The sequence below is a fragment of the Seriola dumerili genome, unplaced genomic scaffold, assembly GCF_002260705.1.
Source record: "Seriola dumerili isolate Sdu_G_001 unplaced genomic scaffold, Sdu_1.0 BDQW01000367.1, whole genome shotgun sequence".
In the NCBI taxonomy this organism is placed as follows: domain Eukaryota; kingdom Metazoa; phylum Chordata; class Actinopteri; order Carangiformes; family Carangidae; genus Seriola; species Seriola dumerili.
The window spans coordinates 868,859-890,061 of record NW_019174622.1 but is presented as its reverse complement, the minus strand read 5'-3'; the positions used below and the strand labels follow the sequence as shown (position 1 = coordinate 890,061).

General features: G+C 40.0%; 1 protein-coding gene across 9 annotated transcripts in view; it reads right to left on the bottom strand.

Annotated features, from left to right (window-relative positions):
- The window catches only part of LOC111233079 (neural cell adhesion molecule 1-like), a 237,940-nt gene extending 217,257 nt beyond the window's left edge, over positions 1-20,683 (bottom strand). For all 9 annotated transcript variants that reach the window (XM_022760826.1, XM_022760825.1, XM_022760827.1 and 6 more), the window contains exon 1: positions 20,500-20,683. In XM_022760826.1, coding sequence (XP_022616547.1) covers positions 20,500-20,551 — 52 coding nt within the window. In that variant the 5' untranslated portion in view covers positions 20,552-20,683. The remainder of the gene's footprint in view (positions 1-20,499) is intronic.
- Between the last annotated feature and the right edge of the window lie 520 nt (positions 20,684-21,203).

The following is a 21,203-nucleotide window of genomic DNA, read 5'->3' as shown; positions in this document are numbered from 1 at the left end:
CAATTATCATATCCCCACTGTAAACCCACCATATGCTACCGGGCCAGCACCAGACAATAGGCATACAAAGTTAAAACGTAGCTGGTGAACACAGTGGAGCAACAAGCAGCTAAACAGACACGTTTTCAGGGGTTGATGGGAAAAAAAAAACTGGGCTTACAGCAGCTTACATTCAACAGGTGGCCAGAAATAAAACCCCAAATGAGTGCTAATGTTTCTCCATGTCTGCTGGAAATGGAAACTGGCAACTGTTTGCTAACACAGTAACTGTCACAACTATAGACCAAAAAGTTAATTAATGCAGCTCTAGGCTTTATTTTTCTATACAGTGTTAATCCACGCTGAGTGAACAATTTTTCTGCAATATTTTCTCTCACATTCATATGCAAACAGTCACAATGGGACCCACCCAAAGTAAACACAGTCTCCTACTTCTGACAGTGTTTGTAAAGGAAGAGATGGAACAAGTGCTGCTCATTGACATTGCCCACCAAAGATTTTCCCAGCTGGTCTGTGGATTCAAACCTCAAAGCAATCACTCTTTGACATCAAAAGGGCTTGCTCGGAACAAACACAACCCCAGTGTCAGAGATGGTACAGGTGAAAGTGCTGGATCCATGCCAGTACTTAATCTAATGCTCAACTCTCTTGACGGAGCTGGTGACAAGCAACACATGGATTGTCTCAAAAGTGAAGTGAAATCCAGCAGATAGCCTCAAATCCTCTTGAGAGCAGCCGGAAACCTGGCAAGTGGAGAGGGATCCTGAGGTCCAATTGTTAATTTGTTCCTCTTGGTCAACTGCACTCTAAAAGTTATCATAGTTTTTTTTTTTTTTTTTACTTTACTGAGTTTATTCATGCATATTACCAAATGTTAAAGGAGGATACTTTGTGCTTGACATATTTTTAGTCAAGCACAAAGCACTGAGGTCTGATATCCAGCCCTCCACAGCAGACAGAAAATGTTTAAACGATCAGTTGTATATTTAACTTACAATTTAAGAGACAGAAATAAAAAGAGAAAAATACTCCAATTGGTGAAGATTAACGACAAAAAATGTTCTATTTTAGATCATTAGCATTATTTTTCTGCTCACCGGGCATAATCAAAGTTCCTGAGTGCTATTGCTATGCAGGCAATCATTCGCCGGAACCCACAAAGGTTTAAAGGGATTGCTGATCAATACCAACTACCTGCTGCTGAGATTGTTGCCATATTACCTTTAGCCAGACATGTTAAAAGAGCAAAAAATTCCCATTAACTGAAAGTTCAACATGATAAAATTGGCAGACACTTGGACATTATTACACTGACAATGTTCAGAAGAGTGAGACTGATCACATTTGTCTTTTACAATCTTACAAACCTACTTACAACCACAACGCTGGTTATATCCGACATCAGGATGTACCAACTCATCTCTAAGGAAAGTAAACAAATCAAGGTTCGTGCGTCTATGCTGTAGGTTTGTGAAGGTAAGCCCATCAGTCTTCATGCTCATCATCAACCATTCTGATGAGCAGGTTAAGCTGCCAATAAATCAGCAGCGACATGTGCCTGTCATCATTCTAGGGCCCTGATACAATTACAACACACTGAAAATGTTTAGTCTTTTCTGGGGCCAGTGTATGTGCTAAAAACCAACAAAGCATCTGTCTGAGGCTTTTGTTTAGCTCTATGAAGCCAAGCTGAGACATTATCTTCATACGTCTTCTCTAAACTTTGTGTCTGCAAAAAAAACAAAACAAAAGAAAAAAAAAAACAAGTTTCATTTGGTAATAAAAATGACATGTCTGCTGCAGTTTCTTTATCTCTCATTAAATTCATTTCTCTCAAAAAGGCACTTTTGCCTCATAAAGTGATAATGAAACTCTTGTGGAAATGTGTTTTTTTTCCTCTCTCTCCACTCTCTTTCATTATGAAAACCTCTGCTTGAGAAATGACTGGCTGAGAAACTTGTCAGCGGTCTGGATGAAGAAGGAACAATAAAAACAAATCTTCTCTTCCCTGAAATGTAGGTCTGAGCAGCTCTGACCAGACAATAGTGAAATAGAGACAGAAGGCAGCGTGGCGTATTCACAAAAAGACCGTTAGGAAAGATAAGACCCCCTTCTGCAAGCTGCTCTGGCATAAATTCCATGTAGGTTAATGAAGTCCTAATTTAGACTTTGATGAGAATTCATACAGCGGGGACAAAAACACTAATGTCAGGTAGCACACTTTCATATTCATCCACCTTTCCCGGACACCAACTGGGATGCAAGCTACAGCATCTGAGCACTGCATCAAATCAAACACAGAAGGCTCCAAACACAGACAAAGGATCCCCTTCACCCGTGGCGAGTGAGAGGACAGTGATTAATGAGGCCACACCAGTGGAGAGTGGCTCCGTTATACTCCACCTCCACTCTTGTCTCTGCTTCAGCAGTAAGAGTGTCAACAAGTAACTAATGACTGCCAAGTTGTCCTCTTATACATTTCCTGAAAACATTACGCTCCTTATCACCTCTAATGCTGCATTCACATGGCGCTGGTACATGGCTGGAGACACAACTCAATAGCAGATTGACTTCAAACTTGGTGGAACAGGATTGGATTTTCCTGTTTTGCACCTGCTCTTGCAGCAATGAATTAAGAGCTCTGAACAGACCTTTAACCGAAACCCAGAACCTCGCCCTTGCCCATGTCTTATGGACCCCATCCAGCAAATTTGAAACCCATTTTTTTATTATTCCATTCATTACTGACCTTTTAAGTTCACCAGGGTAATGGGTAAGTTCCTTTCCTACATGGCGTTGTGTTATCTACTTTGCAACACATGACAAACATGAACTGGACACGAGCATAAAGCTTTATACAGCAAAACCACCTGAACCAGAACCAAAACCCATTAACTTTAATGGGGCCCATTCATGTCCAGGCAGGTGACTCTAATATGAATGAACAGTATATAAAGAATGCAAAAACAGACACCAAAACCAAGGGAGACGAGACTCTCTCCTCATGGACAACCAGAGGACTGGAGAGTTACACATTTATTAAGGCAAAAAGGAAAAGAAAACGGCAAAATTTAACATGAATCGGTATTAAATTAACATTTTTGTAACATGTTTTTTTAAGAAGCAGTCATGCTGGATCAAAAGCAGAGGACAAGTTTCCTGACAGAGATAATTAAAGTTTAATCCACTTACCTATGTTTTCATACTGTTTGAAGCTTTTTGCATCATTAATTCGGGGGAAATATCAAACTCAAGTTTCATATCAATACATGGGCGAATCGCAGCATGACATCAAAAAATCTGCACCCAGCTGGAGAATATGGTTTAAATCATTACAGTAACACTATATATATATATATTATGGTACGGCAAATGTACATAATTTCACCTGTGGAATGTTATTTCCATTGCAGCTTGTTTGAAATCATATTTTTGGTTGAACAGAAATTTGTAATAACATAATGAAATGATATATTCACGATATAATTAAACCTATACACTCAAATATTAAAACTGACAAGCACTAATGTTTCCATGATTCAGAAAACTGAATTAGCCAACACTATGTTGCTCCACCTTTGTTGTTGACTGATTTGAGAGACCAACAGTCACACTGTGCTTTTTATTGTACGAATACATACTGAATGGGTGGGCTATTCAACATGTTTTTCAGAATTGCTATGCCAACCAGTTTGGTCTTGTATTTACAGATATCCCATGATGCCACCCAACATTGCTTTCTTTTTTTAGACTCCAATGTGAACACAACATAAAACTGTCATTTATCCAGACTCTCAGGCTCTTGTGTCACAATATTTTAGCCTGCACCTCCTCGTTCTTAAAAAAAAAAAAAAAAAAACTATATAGGAATCTTATAAAGTTCTTTCCCTCGATTCTGTCGGCTGGAGAGTCACTCTAGCCACTGATCGAACTGCAATCTCCCTGTTCAAACACAGCTGCATCAATGGGCTTTTATCACACTGCACCCCCCCTGGATACAAAGATATGCACAGCTGCTGCTCTGTTGCCCAGAAACTGAATGTCATTTCAGGAATACCCCCCATTCCACAAACAGGATAGTGTTACAGGAAGCACTGCAAACAGGCCAACCTCCAAATTTGATTTTCCCATTTCAGTCCGAGCACTCTACACCGCTCCCATACATCCATTTTGTGGGGCCCCATCTCTCTAATGAGAGTTCAGATGTCATTGAAATTGTGAAGATAGGATGCAAAGAATTATATAATTGCACCTTTCCTAAAGGAAAACCTGGCTGTTATTGAGTTTTTGGTATCATTTTCCCATCACTGGAGACTGACCTAAACCTCTGTTCAATCAATGCATAACGAGTTATGAGCTCTGTAATTTAAAAATCACATTATCGGTTGCAGTTCATTTAGTTTGAAAGTCTTACCAAGAATCCTATTAAGTTATTTTTTGTCAATCTGAGGCCAAAAAGCACTGCAGCAAATGCATCTGCAGGTTGTTTGTCAAAATGGCTTTTTTGTTCCTTTCAGACCTTCAATTTGAAAAGATCTAACTCCTCTAGGGTTTGATGGCTGCTGGTATCAATTTTATATATTTTTTAAAATCTAGAATAAAAATGAAATACACAAAATAAACATGAACATTTTAATGGTATAAAACAATGTAAGCAATATGATTTTATTAGGGAAAAGCATTAAAGTCATGTCATGTGAAATAGCCCAAGGAAAAAAATTACAACTGCACTTCTGTAACTTAATATATTTTATAAGAATATTCATTACATTAAACACCATTATGTAGCACTGAACCTCATTTTTTCAGCCCCACGCTCTGATAGTTCTCCTTTTATGTAATTTAGCCTTGTTTTGTTCAAAGCATGTCAAGACAGGAAGCGATAAAAAAAAAGAGCAGACCATAAGGGCATTTGTGAATCACATGTTATTTCCCTCTTTCTTCTACTACTATAGTGCTAAGAGACTGCCACTCCGAGTCCTTCAGAGCAGGTGCAAATGTTATAAATAAATGCAGGAAGGTTGTTGGGGGTTCTCCCTTATTAACCTGACAGGTATTTTATATTCTGTACAGTTTGAGGCCTTTCTGCAAGAGGGAGCTGGCATTTAAGGCCCTCCAGAGGCACTAAAGCCATTGGGCCAGTAAGAGGAGCCATATCCGTGAATGAACTAATTAAGCTCCTCAATGTCCTCGGCAAAATGGTGCCCTGAGATTGTTCTCTGCAATAGCAGTAATGAGAAAGAGAGAGACATACGGATAAAAACATGGGAGAAAAAAGCAAGAGGGGTGGGGGGGAGCAGAACTCATCCTCAAATGCATAAGGAGCATGCACTGTTCGGGAAGGAAAGATTAGCAAGGAGGCAGTGGAGGCAGGATTTGAAGCTCTCTCTGTTCCTGTCCTGGGCGAGTGGACATGCTGCATTTTGAATGCAAGGTCCCTTTTTTCACATCTTTGTTTTTCTACCCTTGGTTGAGGCAAGGCTCATTAAAGTCTATAAACAATGCGAGATGTGCTCTCTAATGAGCAAACGCTTCTGTAAAAAAGGGCTCTGTCCTTGGGAAGCTGGCCATGTCAGCTAATACTGTATCCAAACCCAGTCTCATGCATCTGAGGACTAACAACCAGGCCATTCTCACCAGGCTCGTTTGTCTCCTCAACTCTCCTCATTTTCATTGTTCCCTCATTTTCTGTACTCTACTTCCCATGGAAATTATCAGCCGCTTTACCTCCTGACAGGGAGGGCAGAGTCATTTCAGTTATACTTTGCTCAATGAAAATCTGACACTGTGATTAATGAAGACTTCCCTCTCTGCCCTGCTCCTTTAAAAAGGTTTCATCCAGGGAAGTGGGAGTCAACAAAGTCCCAGGAGGTTTCAATGGCACAGGGTGGCAAACTAAGTGATCTGGTTGGCCGGCTACAGAAGGCAGTGGAGCTGAATGAAGCACCGTCAAAAACAACAGTGGGCTTTCACTGTGTTAGCGAGCCATAACAGAGTATGCTTTCTTTGAGATAGAGAGAGAAACATTTCGGTGAGACAAACAGTCGAAAATGGGAGCGTGATGTGGCATTTAGACTTGTTCTTTCATGCTGACAGTGGGTCAGACACTGATAAGTGATCTATCTATGGCTCACCAGTCACAGTGATGCTGAATAATGATAGCAACTACCGAGGGATAAATCACCATTATTGCACAAGACACAAAATAATACTGTAGAAATTTCCACAAATCAATGTACATATAAGCTGAACAGTGTACGCAACGATGGTGTCATATTCAAAGAAGAGTGGAATATTTCACTTAAGTGGTAAATGAAGAGATCTCGCCAGTGTGGACACAGCTGTATTAATCTTGACGACGCCATTTTTTAATGTGTGAATCTAATAAACATATACTGCTACTCAGGACTATAAATTCAATATAGCCTGCTGTTGCGCAGATTCAGTGCAGTGTCACTGAGGTGAGAGTGCCACTGAGCCATGCCAAGCACATTACGAGCCTTTGAGCTGGAGCCTTTAGGCATCACAGTCTCTCAGACCTCTGTTGGCTCGGGTAAAAAGGCCGAGCCCTAGACCCTCAATGCTGCGTCGTCTGAGCTCGGCCCATCTGGCTGCCTGTACTGCGAGCCAGTATCAATCATATGCAGCATGACACGCTCCCTTTGTTCCTGCAATGTAAACATATTTTATCCTTCTGGTGTTCAGACAGAGCATTGGTCTTCATTTGACATTTACCTCCCAATCTGTCATAAAAGATAGATAGGAACGGAGTAAAACTCATAAAAGAGCCGATATAAGTCTGACGTCTAACACGAATGAAGGCATCAAACATTTTTTTTATCTTGTAACTTAAATATAATTGGTCATGTTATTTTAACCTTCAGGTTGCATCAAAATATACAAAAAAAGGGTACAAAAGCATAAAAACACCTTTTTAAATATTCTTTGGTTTGTCCTCCTCATAATCGACCATGACAGGAAAGTCATATGCATCTTTACTCTGGACGTGTTCTTTGGCAGGGGGTGAAAGTAGATGCTGCTGGCATTAGATTAAAAATTGAAAAGACTTCAGAGAGCTTGGTTGGGAGTTTATTGATTTGCCAATAATGTGCTTTTCAAAAAAAACAAAAAAAAAAAACGCAGTATTGGCAAAAATGCAATGATACTGTAAGTCAACAAGTGCAGGCATTGCGGATTTGCAATACTTCCATTTCACACATTCATATGCCAGGGATTTACATTCAACATTTTGAGCATTTACAGTAAGTCATGCAGCACAAACACTGCAAGCTGCCAAATAATATGGAGGAGAAACTACAAAACAACTGTGCCAAGAAAATTGTGAACGAGTGCCAAAGAAACTAAGAGCGTTCCTTTATCACCTGTCAACATTCATGTATCATCAACACAACAAATTCTATCCTCCAACCGGGGCAAAAAGTCTTTTGGTATCCATTTTCATGTGCAGGCACAGTGCATTTCTGAACTGTTAATAGTGCAAAATAATTACACAGTAACAGAACTTTGCAGTTACGGTAGCTTATTAAAGCAGCAGAGCAGCGCATTATGCAGAGAAGCCTTGCAGATAAAATGAGACAGCTGTCAGTCAGGAGAGCGGCTATTCACACCAGAGACATAATCAGGCCACGATACACGAGCAAAAATTTGCTCCTTTTGCAGCAATCAGTTTACCAGAATAGCGTCAGAGCCTCGTCTTATTTTTAGACATTATGTTGTGAGGAAAAACAAGAAACACACACATCACATAGCCTTAGAATTCGAGGCAAACCTTCCCTTTTCACGACATGTGAGGTTTCATTCAACTCATGCAAATTCATTTAATTTAGCATCAAGAACAGTAAGGAAGAAATCCAAGAAAAGAAATTCTCAGCAGTGCCCTGAATCCGCAACGTGGACACTGTCCATCATCTTTAATGCAGCAGGAAAACTGGAAATTGTGGAAAGTCATACCAGACAACAGTATCATGTTTAAATTAAATCAAGGAGTGAACATCTAAAAAAAAAAATGTCAAAAATTATTACTGCTATCAGCGAGCTTCATTACATAAAACTGGGCTGCGACAGCAGAAAGGGAAACAATGAATCCAGAGGTTGAAGTGGCCTGCCAACCCAGCAGCTCCTCCTTGACGACACTTTGCATTGTGTCCCGCCTCCCTCTCATCCTCCACCCCTCCTCCCACTTGCCGCCCTCTACCTTTGTCTGCCTCCCTGGCTCACAGGGAGCCACTCCTGGGGCTTTTCTTCAGGAGCGGCTCTTCAACAATGCTGTTAGTGTGAAAGCCTAATAAATTACAGACCTCTCCTGATCTCATCAAACACAGCGGCCTGACCATAAACACATAATGGAATGGACCCTCTGTTGGGTCAAATCAGGGGGATTGTCTTTAAAATGTTCAGATGAAAGTGGGTGTGCTTTCTTCATTGTAAAGACAAAAGAAGGCCACTGGGGTCATACGGAAAAAACACTGGCTTAGAAATCCTCATGCACGGTTTAAGGAATATTTTGAAGGAATATTTATTCATTTATCTTTATAGTCATTTTTAAAAAAAAAAGGGTTATGTAAAGTAACGTAAGGCAGCACTTAATTTCCAAAAAGCAGAAAATGTTATTATTATTATGTTCCACACATACTTAATAAGCTGATGCAGATCACAGCATCTTTGCTATTGCGCAATTCATCTTTTATTGTTGAAGCACATGTGATAAATTATGTATCAATAAAAAAAAAAAAAATAGGCCGTGTACCTCCAAGTGGTTGATGGTCACTGAGCGTCATACGTGTGTAAAATAACCTATTTTTTTGTGTTTTTATTATCTTTACTTTTACTCAATACATATAATTATCAAATGAAACTACTTTAACACTATCTCACCCTTACCCCTTTTATTCTGAAGGTCAGACGACCATACTGACTTGTCGCTGCCATGAGTGCGTCTTGACAGAGCGCTCCTTTCTCCATCTGTGAACACGGATTGCCAAACTGAGGGCAAAGCATATTGATGTGTGCACAGAAAATAGTAAATTAATTATTACTTCATAATAACACGCTTGGGGTAGTTATTCTTTTTGGTTTATCAATCTGTTCACTCTGACTTCTACATCATTATGTTTCTCTAGCATGAACCTCTGTATAATGCAAGAGGAAGCTAATACTGTGGATTATATTTCAACTTTAGAGTATTGAATTCTGAGCGATCTCATGCACAAATGCTCCCAATTTTTTTACATTTTACACAACAAATTGTTATTTATATATTCCCTGCAATATCATATGAAAATGTTCAAAATACAGTACCTGAGTTTCAATATTAATACCAAAACAATACATTATTTGCTATATTTTTAACCAGTTGTCCCCCACAGTACACAGTACAGGACCTGCTCAATGCTTAACTAAAGGTGATGAAATATATTTTGAAAGTTAGACATGTTTGCTTGCACTTTCATCAATCATTCAGATAGTTCCTGACCTAAATCCAAAAACCTGACCAAGCATTTGATGCCCATTTTTAATATGTGACACTCTACAGATTCATTAAGGTAGATGTAATGGGGAATCACAGCCCTAAGGGTATTAAATGTATTCAGACTCACTTTGTTTCTGCTATGGCAACAGCCACACCCTCTCATCACCTACACGATGTCGCCCTGCAACCACCTGCTACCAACCCGATACAAAAGCACACATTTATTTTCGTCAGTGTGACCTCATCAGTGTTCACAAGCAGTTTTACATATGGACAGCAGCAGAGGGGATCTGGTTATATGCAGCTCCCGTATTAGATTGTGGGTTGAATTTTACGAGATAATTAGATGATATATGACACATCAGTTTGATCAAACGGTCCACAGAGTCTTGCTGCAGCCGCTGTCAAATCAACAGCTTTCTGGATGTGTCTGCGTTTCATCCCGTTTCCATAGCATTACTAGACAGCAATATACACGTAGGAGAACTGAACACGGTATGTTTTCATATACATACATACACTGTGTTATACTTGCTAAGGTTGGACACCTTTGGCTTCTTTGACTCGGGCGCACAAAGACACCAAAGTCTGTTATCTCTGATAGTTGATTTAGCTGTTTTCCCATTTCAGGAATGAATACCTCCTCATCACTAGACCATTACCTAGAAACGCAAACCCAATATTCTTTTATTTTTCCACAGGTTAAAAATTTATTGAAGTTACTATTTAATATGTTTTTGTCTCATCAGCTGAATTCACTAGTTGTTCTTGAACGTGCTGTTTCTGCACACACAGCCATTTGAATTCACACCAAGGCCACTTGAAAAGAGAACTCCACCAGACTTCAATAAGAATTGCGAACAACTTCTTCTACATTATTTCTCATGACCACATTTTCTTTAAGATTAGATGAAATCTATAGACAGAATATAAAATATCTGAGACTCTGCAGATGGAGAACACAGTTTGAGTTTGTGCCACCAGGGCTTGGGAACAGTACACAGTGACATAAGTCATTCTGGACATTTGCTGGCATGGTCTGAAAATCCCATGGAACCACAGAGGATGCTCGCCTCAAGAATGTCCTCACTGAGAATTGTGCCAATTTAGAAAGTAAACAAAGTCCCAAAAATCCTGCTCATGCTGCACATCTCACTTTGTTCCTCACTCCCAAAAAGATGTGCTTGTTTCTTTGTTTTTTTTTGTTTTGTTTTTTTTTTTGTTCTTCACACAAAGGCTGAGGCGGCTTGGCACCTGAGGAAACCAGCCAATCACAGAGTACCCGAGATGAGCTAACTGCTATTGCTAAGCATTACATCATGATGGTGAGTCACTCCCTGGGATTAAGAGAGTAAAATGTGCCCAAATACACTATGGCTTTCCTCTCTATGCTATGACGGTTAATCCAAGTGAAGTGAGATGATACATTTTTGATTGTAGGATCAACAAAAACGGCGTTGTCTCTCTTTATGCTCATAATGTGCATCAGATAAACACTGTTTATGACTGAGGCCAGAATAATCATCAAATATGTCTCTGAGCTGCAGCATTTAAATTGTGTCATGTGGGTTTAACCGTATGAACTTGCTTTGAATAACTTTAAAAAAAAAAAAAAAAAAACAGGTTAATTATCAGGTAGGCCAATAGAAACCTGTAACACTACTGTGTTATTCTGCTACTGTCAGTCAACCCAAACTTGCAGATGTTGCCAGAGACAGAACAATGTGCGTTCAATTAGGATTCAGTGATGCCAGAGCACATAAAGATGTGTGTTTGCCGGACTGTGCTGATTGCAGTGCAGTTGGCCTTCGTGTAGTTCTTTTGTCCGCCTGCAGCACATGCCATCTATTCAGATGGGTGGAAGCAGCATGTGCCACTTGTGTGCTGAATTTGAATAGTGTGCCCTCAACATGGACCAGCACTATGCCTGTAGGGGTTTTGGAGAGTACTCACTAATTCACTGGTTCTCCTTATCCCACATCCATCTATTGCAAGCAAAATGAAGACAAAGGAATTAATGAGTGATTACCTGAGGAGCCAATCAAAAGCCCCAGCTACAAGGAAGGCCATATTGCCTCCTGTCATGACGCAGTGTATCATCAGGCAAGGCAGCAATAGAGAGAGAAAATCCTGCCAAATTAAAAATTCAATTTACAAACTAGCATCTCAATTAAAAAAACTCGCACACAAGTTCTTTTTTCAAGGAGGATGCCGGAAAAGAAGTTCAAATTTATTTCCACTTTATGAGCCTTTTACCTAATTTCAGCTAGATTTTATCTTTTCTATTCTGTGTCACCGAAATAAATTCCTTGTATGAGTGAATGCACAGCAAATGATTTTGAAATGAATCTGAAGCCTTGGCATTACCACTCAGGTTTTACTCCCTATTTACATGCTTATGGTATAGTCACAACATCCTATGATTTCTTTCCTCTGTATATCCACAAGTTTTTAACACGCCGTAAATACTTGATATAAATGGATGTAGGAGAATAGTTTTTCCAGGACTAAACAATTCTCTGGATGATGTAAACAGGAAGGAAAGGGGTCACCGTGGATACAAGATAGGTTTTAGATTTGTAAAGTTAAGATGTTTGCTTTTCTGGTTGGATTTTGATTTGTGTAAATTTGAGTGAATGGACAAAAGAACATAAACAAAAGAATCAGCGCTGTTGGTTCATGGCAGTACGAACGTTTTTAAAGCTTGCCACACACCAAGACAGAAGAGACAACAGTGTGTAAGGAGAGACCCCAAGTATCAGAAGCACCACCCAGGTAAGTAATCACCAGCTGCCACTGCTTAATATATAGATTTACATGAATCACCGATCATAATGAAGAAAGCTAGTCTGTTATGTGCAAGTTGCAATTCGTACTAAATTGAAAATAAGTAGTGATAACGCTATAATGAAACAGACACCAAAAAACAGGTTATCAAGCAAATCAAAAAAAGATATTCAGTGAAAAAAAAGATAAATATTTCAAAAACTGAGATACAATCACAATCAATTGTGTGGAAAAAACATCACTGCATGCATCTTAAATGAGCAACAATTATCCCTGCAGACACCAGGTGTACAAGAAAATGAGCTGCCTCTCCAGGTGGTTTGAAAAGCAGGATTTCAGTGCAGACAATCCCCCCCGAATTGAAGATAAATACAGCAGGTGTGATATCAGCTTTGCTGCTGAAATCCTGTAACAAACTGCCTTAGATTGTCTTACACTTTTACTTCAATACGTCCCTAAGCTGTAGCACTAGTGAAGTAGCCAAAAAACGACTCTACATCTCAGGAAAGAACTATGAACATTGTGGATGAGCTGCGATGACAATTACATTACCCAGCAAGTCAGCAGAACTGATGCACAACAAAGACGGATAATGAGGCCCAAACAAAAAGGCACATACAGTGACCTGGCTTACTTTTTTTTAACTGAGGGTGACTAAAATGACATTTTTCATGCGGTCCTGCTGAATAATAAAACAGATCTCAAATCAAATACCACTGGGAAAGTGACAATATTACCATGAGTCACATCTGTCTACTCTCTCCCAAGTAAACACTGGGCAAAGTAGTGACAGGCACTACAGGGCAGGGGAACTGGGCATGTCTAATTGGGAGAAAAGTAAAAATATTATATTTCTAAAGTGACATTGGGCCCATTGTTTTCACTCAGAGTACTGAGCAGAAGCTGTGGGCTCAAGAAAACATTCTGAATCTCAACAAAGAAACAATAAACTGAAATTTAACTAATCTAAACTAACAATGCGTGAAATTGCAACAAGGTGCAACACCACCGCTACCAAAGTATCAGCCTAAACCTCTAAAGAACGGACATGGAGATAGACAGCTGGGAGGACTGCGGTTCTGTTTATACTACACTGGGTGTGTCCAAAGGCTGAAGTGTTTAAACGTTGAGTTGACGCATATAAGTCAAGGCTATAATTGTGGTGACACCTTGTCATGGTCCAAAGTGGTTGTTTAAAAAAAAAAAAAAGGGGCCACGCAACGAGCCACATGATGACTGTAGCACAAACCGGACGTGCCATACAGACAGAAGAAGTATTCATGGTGCAGTGGTCGGGAAGTGCCAAAGCAGGGAGTTGATTTGTTAAAACTGTAGGTTTTCTGGAGGGGTGAAACTCGGAAATGAGACAGTGTGTCAAGACTGCAATGGGTGTTTTGATGCATGAAATATGCAGATGCTAGTTTTGTTACAATCTATTATAGTTCCTAGAAAATATCAACAATGTCAAACTTCGTTTTAGATTACTAGATATTAAGCTTTGCAGCTAATAAAGCCAGCAACAGACCACCATATGAAGTAAGTGAATGCTTAAGTGTTGAAACATCAGAATCCACAATCTACCAGGGACACATGAAAGATATTGCAGTCTTATCTCAACACTTAAAAGCTTAGTTGAACAAAGGGACGTTCAAGCAAAACCTCCTACTCTCTGTACTTGCGACTCATTAGAGAAAGACTGCCAGTAATCCATCATTAAGAATACACATCATTCTGTGGTGACGCGCATGTGTGCGATTCCTGATAAAAAAAAAAAGGTTACTGCAGCAGCAGAGGTTATTATATTAAGGCGTTGTCTATCCAATTATATCTAATTTCCAAATGCACGTTGTGTGTGTGGTTAAAGCAAGTTTTCAGTAACGGGATGTAATAACATCACTTATTCAATTGAGAAAAGACAACTGACTTTGACAGACAGAAATAACATCTGTCCACAGGTGCCACTCTTGGTCACTATTTTAACGGACTTCCACCATCTATAAATAACAAAAGGGCCCCATGCTGACAATAAAGAAAACTGCAATATCAATACAAACGGTATCTGTTCCAAACGGAATCGGTGCTTGGAGGAGGACAGGGACATCATGCTGGGATTCTGTTGCACGGTAATGTAGTCTATCGTCACCTTGGGCACCCTCACCAGACTTGGCAGCCTCACTTAAACAGAGCTCAGAGAGGAAAAAAAAAAGGATGAGGGGAGCTGCATGCTAAAGCAGCACATATCAGTGCTAATGTAGAGAACCTGGTGAGCAAGACTGAAAGGAGGATGCCGAGTGTCGCAGCACTGTCCATCCACCATCACCTTCCACACCCCGCCCCCCACGAGGCGCATGGCTATTAGCCTTACGGCACCAGCAGCTTCAAAGACTGTTTTAAAATGTTTTGAATCAGAAATGTTTTACCTTGCTGAATGTGAGCACTTAGGGCACAGTTACTTCAGGCACGGTTTATCTAAATCCATTAAAGGCTGATACCAATTCACCCTGCTGAAATGCCTAAGTCTTCTTTGAAGAGAAGTGTAGCCAATGCAATTAAACCAGGGGAAGTGACCAGAACATGGAGGGTATGAGACAAGCTCTCAGCTCATTTCTACATGTTTTGTAAATTTGAACAGATGGACAGAAGACTCCAAGTTCATTAACCTTCGCTTACAAAGAGCCACACTCGTTTTAATCATGGCAGGTTATTTAAAGTTAAACCTGACCAAATGTGTGACTTTCATATACGAGCCCAAGCTTGCATGTAATTGGGCAGAGCTACCGTTAATGACCAAATAAAGTTAAAAAAGTTGAAACAGTGCTGAACAATTCATCTTTTCACTTCAAAATAATGACTTGGTGTACAAGAGTGCAGGTTCAAACCGATGGAGTTGCTAATTAAAGTATCTTATTTGCGCCGCACTGAGAGGGACTCTTGTGGAAAAAGCTGTGCAGTTGTTACACATTACAACTTCACCCTACAAATAATATCACTGTGCCTTTTTCAGTTTCACTTTAATCATCTTTCGTGTTAAAGGTTGCATATTTAACACCTTTCTGGTGTTTTATTTTAAGTGTTGATATCCATTAGACGCACAGCCAGGACAACCACGGGTGATTGAGTCTACTACTGTAGCTTGGTAAAACTCACCGGTAAATGCAAATGGCGATAGTCAGTCAGTGCTGAAATGAGCCAGACAGAAGCTCAAATTCAGACTGAAATGCTCCGATATTTCATAAAAAGTAACTCTGTCCACTGGTCTCTCAAATTGCTATCTTTACTAAAGCTGTGCAATGATATATCGACTTTCTGTCTTGTAGGTTGCGAGCTCAGCGGTGGAATGACCACTCGGTGTTGTGTTGTTAATGAAGCTTTATAAAAAAAATTTTAAAAATGGTCAGTGGGTCCAGGTGGAGGCATGGCTGATGGGGATGACTGTATCGGCTAAAGAAATTAATTAAAATTACAGAAGTCCTGCAAGGTCATTTTAAGGAAAAGTTTCTGAATACGAGCTAAAAACCTTTCTCCATGGATTAAGTGTTTTTACTCATTCACAGTGTTAATATAGAACCTACACCTGCTTTACAGTCAAAAAGACATGGAAATCTCACTTTCTAAAATATAGGACCTTGAAAAAACATGGACACACTGCACACCAGCAGAAAGAGCCACTAGGTACACATAAGATTAGGTTTTGCAAAGTAATACTGTAATAATACAGGAAAAAAAAAAAAACTAATTCAGTGGCTGAGATTGGGGGCCCCAATTCTGTATAACAAGCGTATCTCCTTTTTTCAGTTTTTTTTTTTTGACATTCAATTCTCTATAGGACGCCTTCAGAGCTCACACAATGCAAATCACTCATGGTCCCTATTCATGCACTGATTAATATGCAAAGACAGCCCATCCTCATCTAACAGTCAGCAGAGAAGAAATATAACAGCCAGCCGAGTGGTTTTGAACTTATCTGTTTGGAACTATCAGCACTTCATACATTCAGTGTGAAGAAGCGCTGTGAGATGACATGAATTTATGGATAATGTATCACAATCCCCTGCCTTACAGTACGATCTCTTTGATCTCTTAGTAAAAACATGTTTCATTCTCATTTCTAATAATTTTTTTGACGTTTTATCCACAGACCTGTAATAACATTGCGACTAGTCCATGTAACTCTCAGTAAGTTTGTCTGTTCATTTCAAGTAGAAAGCTGTAATACATTTTAGTTATATGAACATTTCCAAATTCAAGAAGCTAGCAAAGACAAAGTCGCCAAGACTAATGCCTCACAGCTTACATCTATTTGTCCATTGAAAAAAAAAAATTACTAAATGTTTATGTGTCAATTGTGGTTCATAGAAAGAAAATTGGAGCCGGCCCAAATCAGAAATCGACAAAACTACAGAAATAATGCCAATATTTACAATGTTAAATTCAATACACATAAACGACAGTGAGAAGAATAGGAAGCAAGAGTAATGGAAAAAGAGAGGCACAGTCATGAAAGACGTTTATGTAAACTTCAGCAGCGGCATAGAACTCACATCTGGCAAATCAGCTAAACTCGCAATTATGACTCAATGAAAAGTCATTTATTTTCTAATTCAGTCTTAAAACTTTTATAATAACTGTACAGTAGCAGTAGTGTGCTGTATATAGCTGGATCCAAAAAGGGGTACAGCTGCAATCTGAGCAACTCCTGTACTGATGAGAATTTGATTAACATAAGCTGCAATAAATTGGTACAAAAGGCATACATGTCACTTTGAATGCAGCATGGATCCAGTTACAAATACAGAGCAAAGTTCTAAAAGATCCAGAATCCAGTTTTATTCAGAGAGCAGACTAAAAACGCCTTATAATTTTCCCTTGTTTGGCTGCTTTTTCCAGTTCCCCCAAGTCAAAAATAGCCTGTATTATTTTCATAGTGGCTTTGAACTCACCACAGCAGTTAAACTCCCATATGTTAGCCATTTAGGAATTGTGTATTTTCTCTCCCTCTAAATGTTAAGTTGAACTTTTTCTTCTCTTTGTGGAGTTCTGCTCTGCTCGATGCACAAAAACATTGTTTTACATCCAGAGGGTCATTAAATGGACTTCACAGTGTATGCATTTGCAGTGTTCATCCCTTGTCTGAAGATTCAAAAGCAGATGGATATGATTTGCTCTTAAACTCATTGTCTTGGGTTATGTAGACATGGAATGGCAGGTGCAGCAGTAACCAGGCATTCAAAATGGGGCTTGTTGTTCCAGGTACCAATGAAATGAAGAAATACAATTGAGGAAGTCCAGTTTGACTAATAGATGCGTGAGTCTGAAAGTCTGTCACAGGCAAAAACACTACCACTAACATACAAAACACTAAACATACCATGCGGAAGTGTTTCACAACTCTGTCGAGATGGAGGATGAGATTATTGTCATCAAACTTTCCAATTGCAAAGGAACAGCAGAATTACCTTTCAAAAAAAAGGTACATGACAAAATTATCTGTTAGGCATGTCCGCATGCACTTATTTCACTGTCCAAAACAGTGCGTTGCCAGATGACATTGCATTGCAGAGCGGCAAAAGATAGCTCAGGTTCAAGTGTTTTGGCAGACAACCCTGTGGTGTTTTTTTTCTATAGCTGACAGCACAGGACATGAAACGGAAAAAGCTGGAACAACCTCTCGATGCCTACAGCAACAGCAGATCACTAACTCTGGGCCAAGAATCTAAATCAACGCTCTTTGAGGCTGCAGATTGATGACCATGGATATGGGTAGATCATTCCAATAGCACAAGGTCAGAAGTGAGGATACACACTAGACTCCATCCATCTGGCCGCAGACAGACCAAGACACAAAAGGCAGCTGTCTGTGTCCACTCCTAACATCATATTCCATTCAATCCGGCCATTATCTAGTCATTTCTTGGAAGGTGGGGTGGCTCCACATCCTAATGTTTGTTACTAGCCTCGAAATTTAATTATCACTGAACTGGAACAGGAACTGGAAATCAATAAATGTAATTAAATTGCTCAGCCTTCAAACTGTGTGATACTGTCATTACCCTTTTAATATACCCCAGGCCTATCATAATGTGATCAATTTCTTTGGATTTCTTTCTCTGCTGCAACAAGGCAGAGCTAAGGCGCAATTGTTTAATTATCTACCTCCTGATTCTGTTCACTTTTCACTCACATGAGGTACAGCCAATTGCAGGGGAGTCAGAGTATTTCAGTTGGATTATGAATCATATAGAACAAAAATGAACACATACCGAATGATACTGGTACCATACCGCCCTCTACACCACTAACAGTGACAGTCTGAGCCACCACGAGTCCCAACACGTTTATTTCTCAACTGTCAAGCTCCGTGAATTTATTAGTCACTATTTCCTAAACAAACAACAACAAAATCTAAGTTATATCAGTGATATAATGTTTATGTTATGCAGTTATGCTAAATAACATATTGGCTGATACATAATATTCATAGATTCAAATATCAACATAATGTATTCTGCTTTCAAATTCCAAGTATGTGTCAGTAAGATTTTAGCTAAACATTTAAGGGAGGCAGGACTGCTTTGGGACAGCGATGTCATTGGCTGAATTAAACCTCAATGGGAGGCGACAAAAATGCTCTGACTTAAAGACAGAAACAGCAAAACAGCAGACCTGTAGAATATGGAGGAAGAATAGTGAAATTGACACCTGAGGTTAGAATAACCATCCTCGTGCACTACTAATGTCTACTAATTTCAGTTATTATTAAATCAAACTAGTCTTCCTCTCTCCAAGGACCCCTGGGGGTCCATAAACTCCACTTGGAGCACACAGTTGCAGTCTATAGAAAGAGGGGGCAGATGCAGAGAGGAGGAGGATATGGGAAGCGGGAGAAGTGGGGGTTTAAGGGGGGGGGGGCTCCCGCCCTATATAACCATTGAGGCTCTGGGATTGGATCCTATTGTATACATTGAATGACTATTCAGTGGTCCTCAATGGATGACGAATTTCACCCTAACCAACCAAATTGAAAACTACATCAAATCAGTCGGGGCCTACATGTCAACATTATTTTGCGCCTAAAACGCACTGCACTGCGATATTAAGTTAGAAACTACAGTGTCCTATTCGGCGAGAGAGAAAAACAACAGAAACAGAGGCAATGGCACATCAAAAATGTCGCGGGCTGTTAACCTACATGACCACGCTGATGATAAACTCTAAAAATCGCACATTGACACATCCGCGCAGAATATCGTTGTCGTGCCAAATCCGATGATGGCCAGAGTCGGAATGGTGGCTGCATCTAATCCATCCAACCAGAAGAGTTTAAGCGCTTATGAAAACAAAAATCGTTTTATTTTGATAAAAAATAAAATAAAATTTAAAAAAATGTGCGTAAACCCATTTTTAGTGGACTGAAACAAAGCACCCCCTCGAAGAGCGACAAACACACCGGTCGCTCCATCCTCGGTGCGTCACAGCTGACCCAGCAGAAGTGAGAGAGCTACGGTGGACTTTTTTGAAGAGAATACATGCCTTTACTTTAGCTTATTTGATATGTGAAACTACAAACGACGACTTACTAGCGCACATACATCGTATAAGCAATATGTGCTGGCATGAGGGGGAATCACAAAGCGTCCCTCTGCATCACTAGTTCCAATCTGCACCAGCATCCATCTCCACTAACCTTTATGAACTCAGGATCTTAGCTCGCATTAAACCGCATACATGTGGGCTATTTTCACAAAAAAAAAAGAAAAAAGAAAAAACCGACCCAAAAATACAGTCTGCCTCAACTCAGAGCGGACAGTGTGCCAACCGGACCGGAGAGAGACGGTGGCATACTGCTCTTGTATTGCGCGGAGATACTCAAAAATGCACCGAGTCGAGCGGCTCCTGATAAGAAACTACAGGAGCAGAACACACAGAAACTGAATAAGAGGCGACTCGGTTGGTGTTTCGCGGTTGATTCGGCGCACAAACAGGCAAAACTCTCACTTTAGTAAGAAAGAAACTTTTGATATGATCGCGCTGAATTTTGCAGAGCACCAGCTCTAACCAAACGCCACTGTCCGGAGTCAGGGACAAGGATGCCGCCGCTGGGACCAGAGGATGCTGCTCCACAAGCAACACAGCTCGGCCTGTATTCTAACACAGTTGCCACAGACTGAGAAGTAATCTCCACATAACCTAATATGAAAAAAATAAATAACTCAGCTTCTTACCTGCACAGCCAATGAATAGAAATCCCCAGATGATGTCCCTTATGTGAAGCATTGTAATGTGTCACAGATATTCTCCTTGTAGAGTAGACGCACTTTAAACAAGCGAGGTGTCTCTCTCCTGAGGGGGGGAAAAACAGATATCAGCCTTTCCAGGGACAACAACTGCTACCGGACGGAATTTTGGTCCTTGTCGCTACCCGTGTTCGCGGCACAATGAGTGACAAGCAGCAGCCGTAGCACGCACTCTCACACACACACACACACACGAATGCACTCAATAGATACCAACACGAATTACTCCGCCCGGTAGGCTATACCCATATACCCACACACAGAGACACACAGAGACACACGGAGGGGGCGGGCTGAGGTGAATGCAGTAACAAAGTAGTGCGCGGAGCCGCCAGAGCAGACAGCAGATGGTCACCAGGGACTCTAATTCGGATTACTGGGCTTACAAACTAGCTAACGGTGGCTTAAAAACACGTAGAGCAAAACACGTATTATAAACTAAGAACTAATTAAAAATACAGTGCATTCAGCATTAAAAAGCTCTGTCGAATAATTTCAAGAATAATCAGCATCTTTCTATTATATAATACTGATCTACCTATAGGCATGCCGACCAATATACTATATATATCACTACCGTTATATATGCACTTCCTTTACTTGAATGGGAATATGATATATGTATTTAAGAT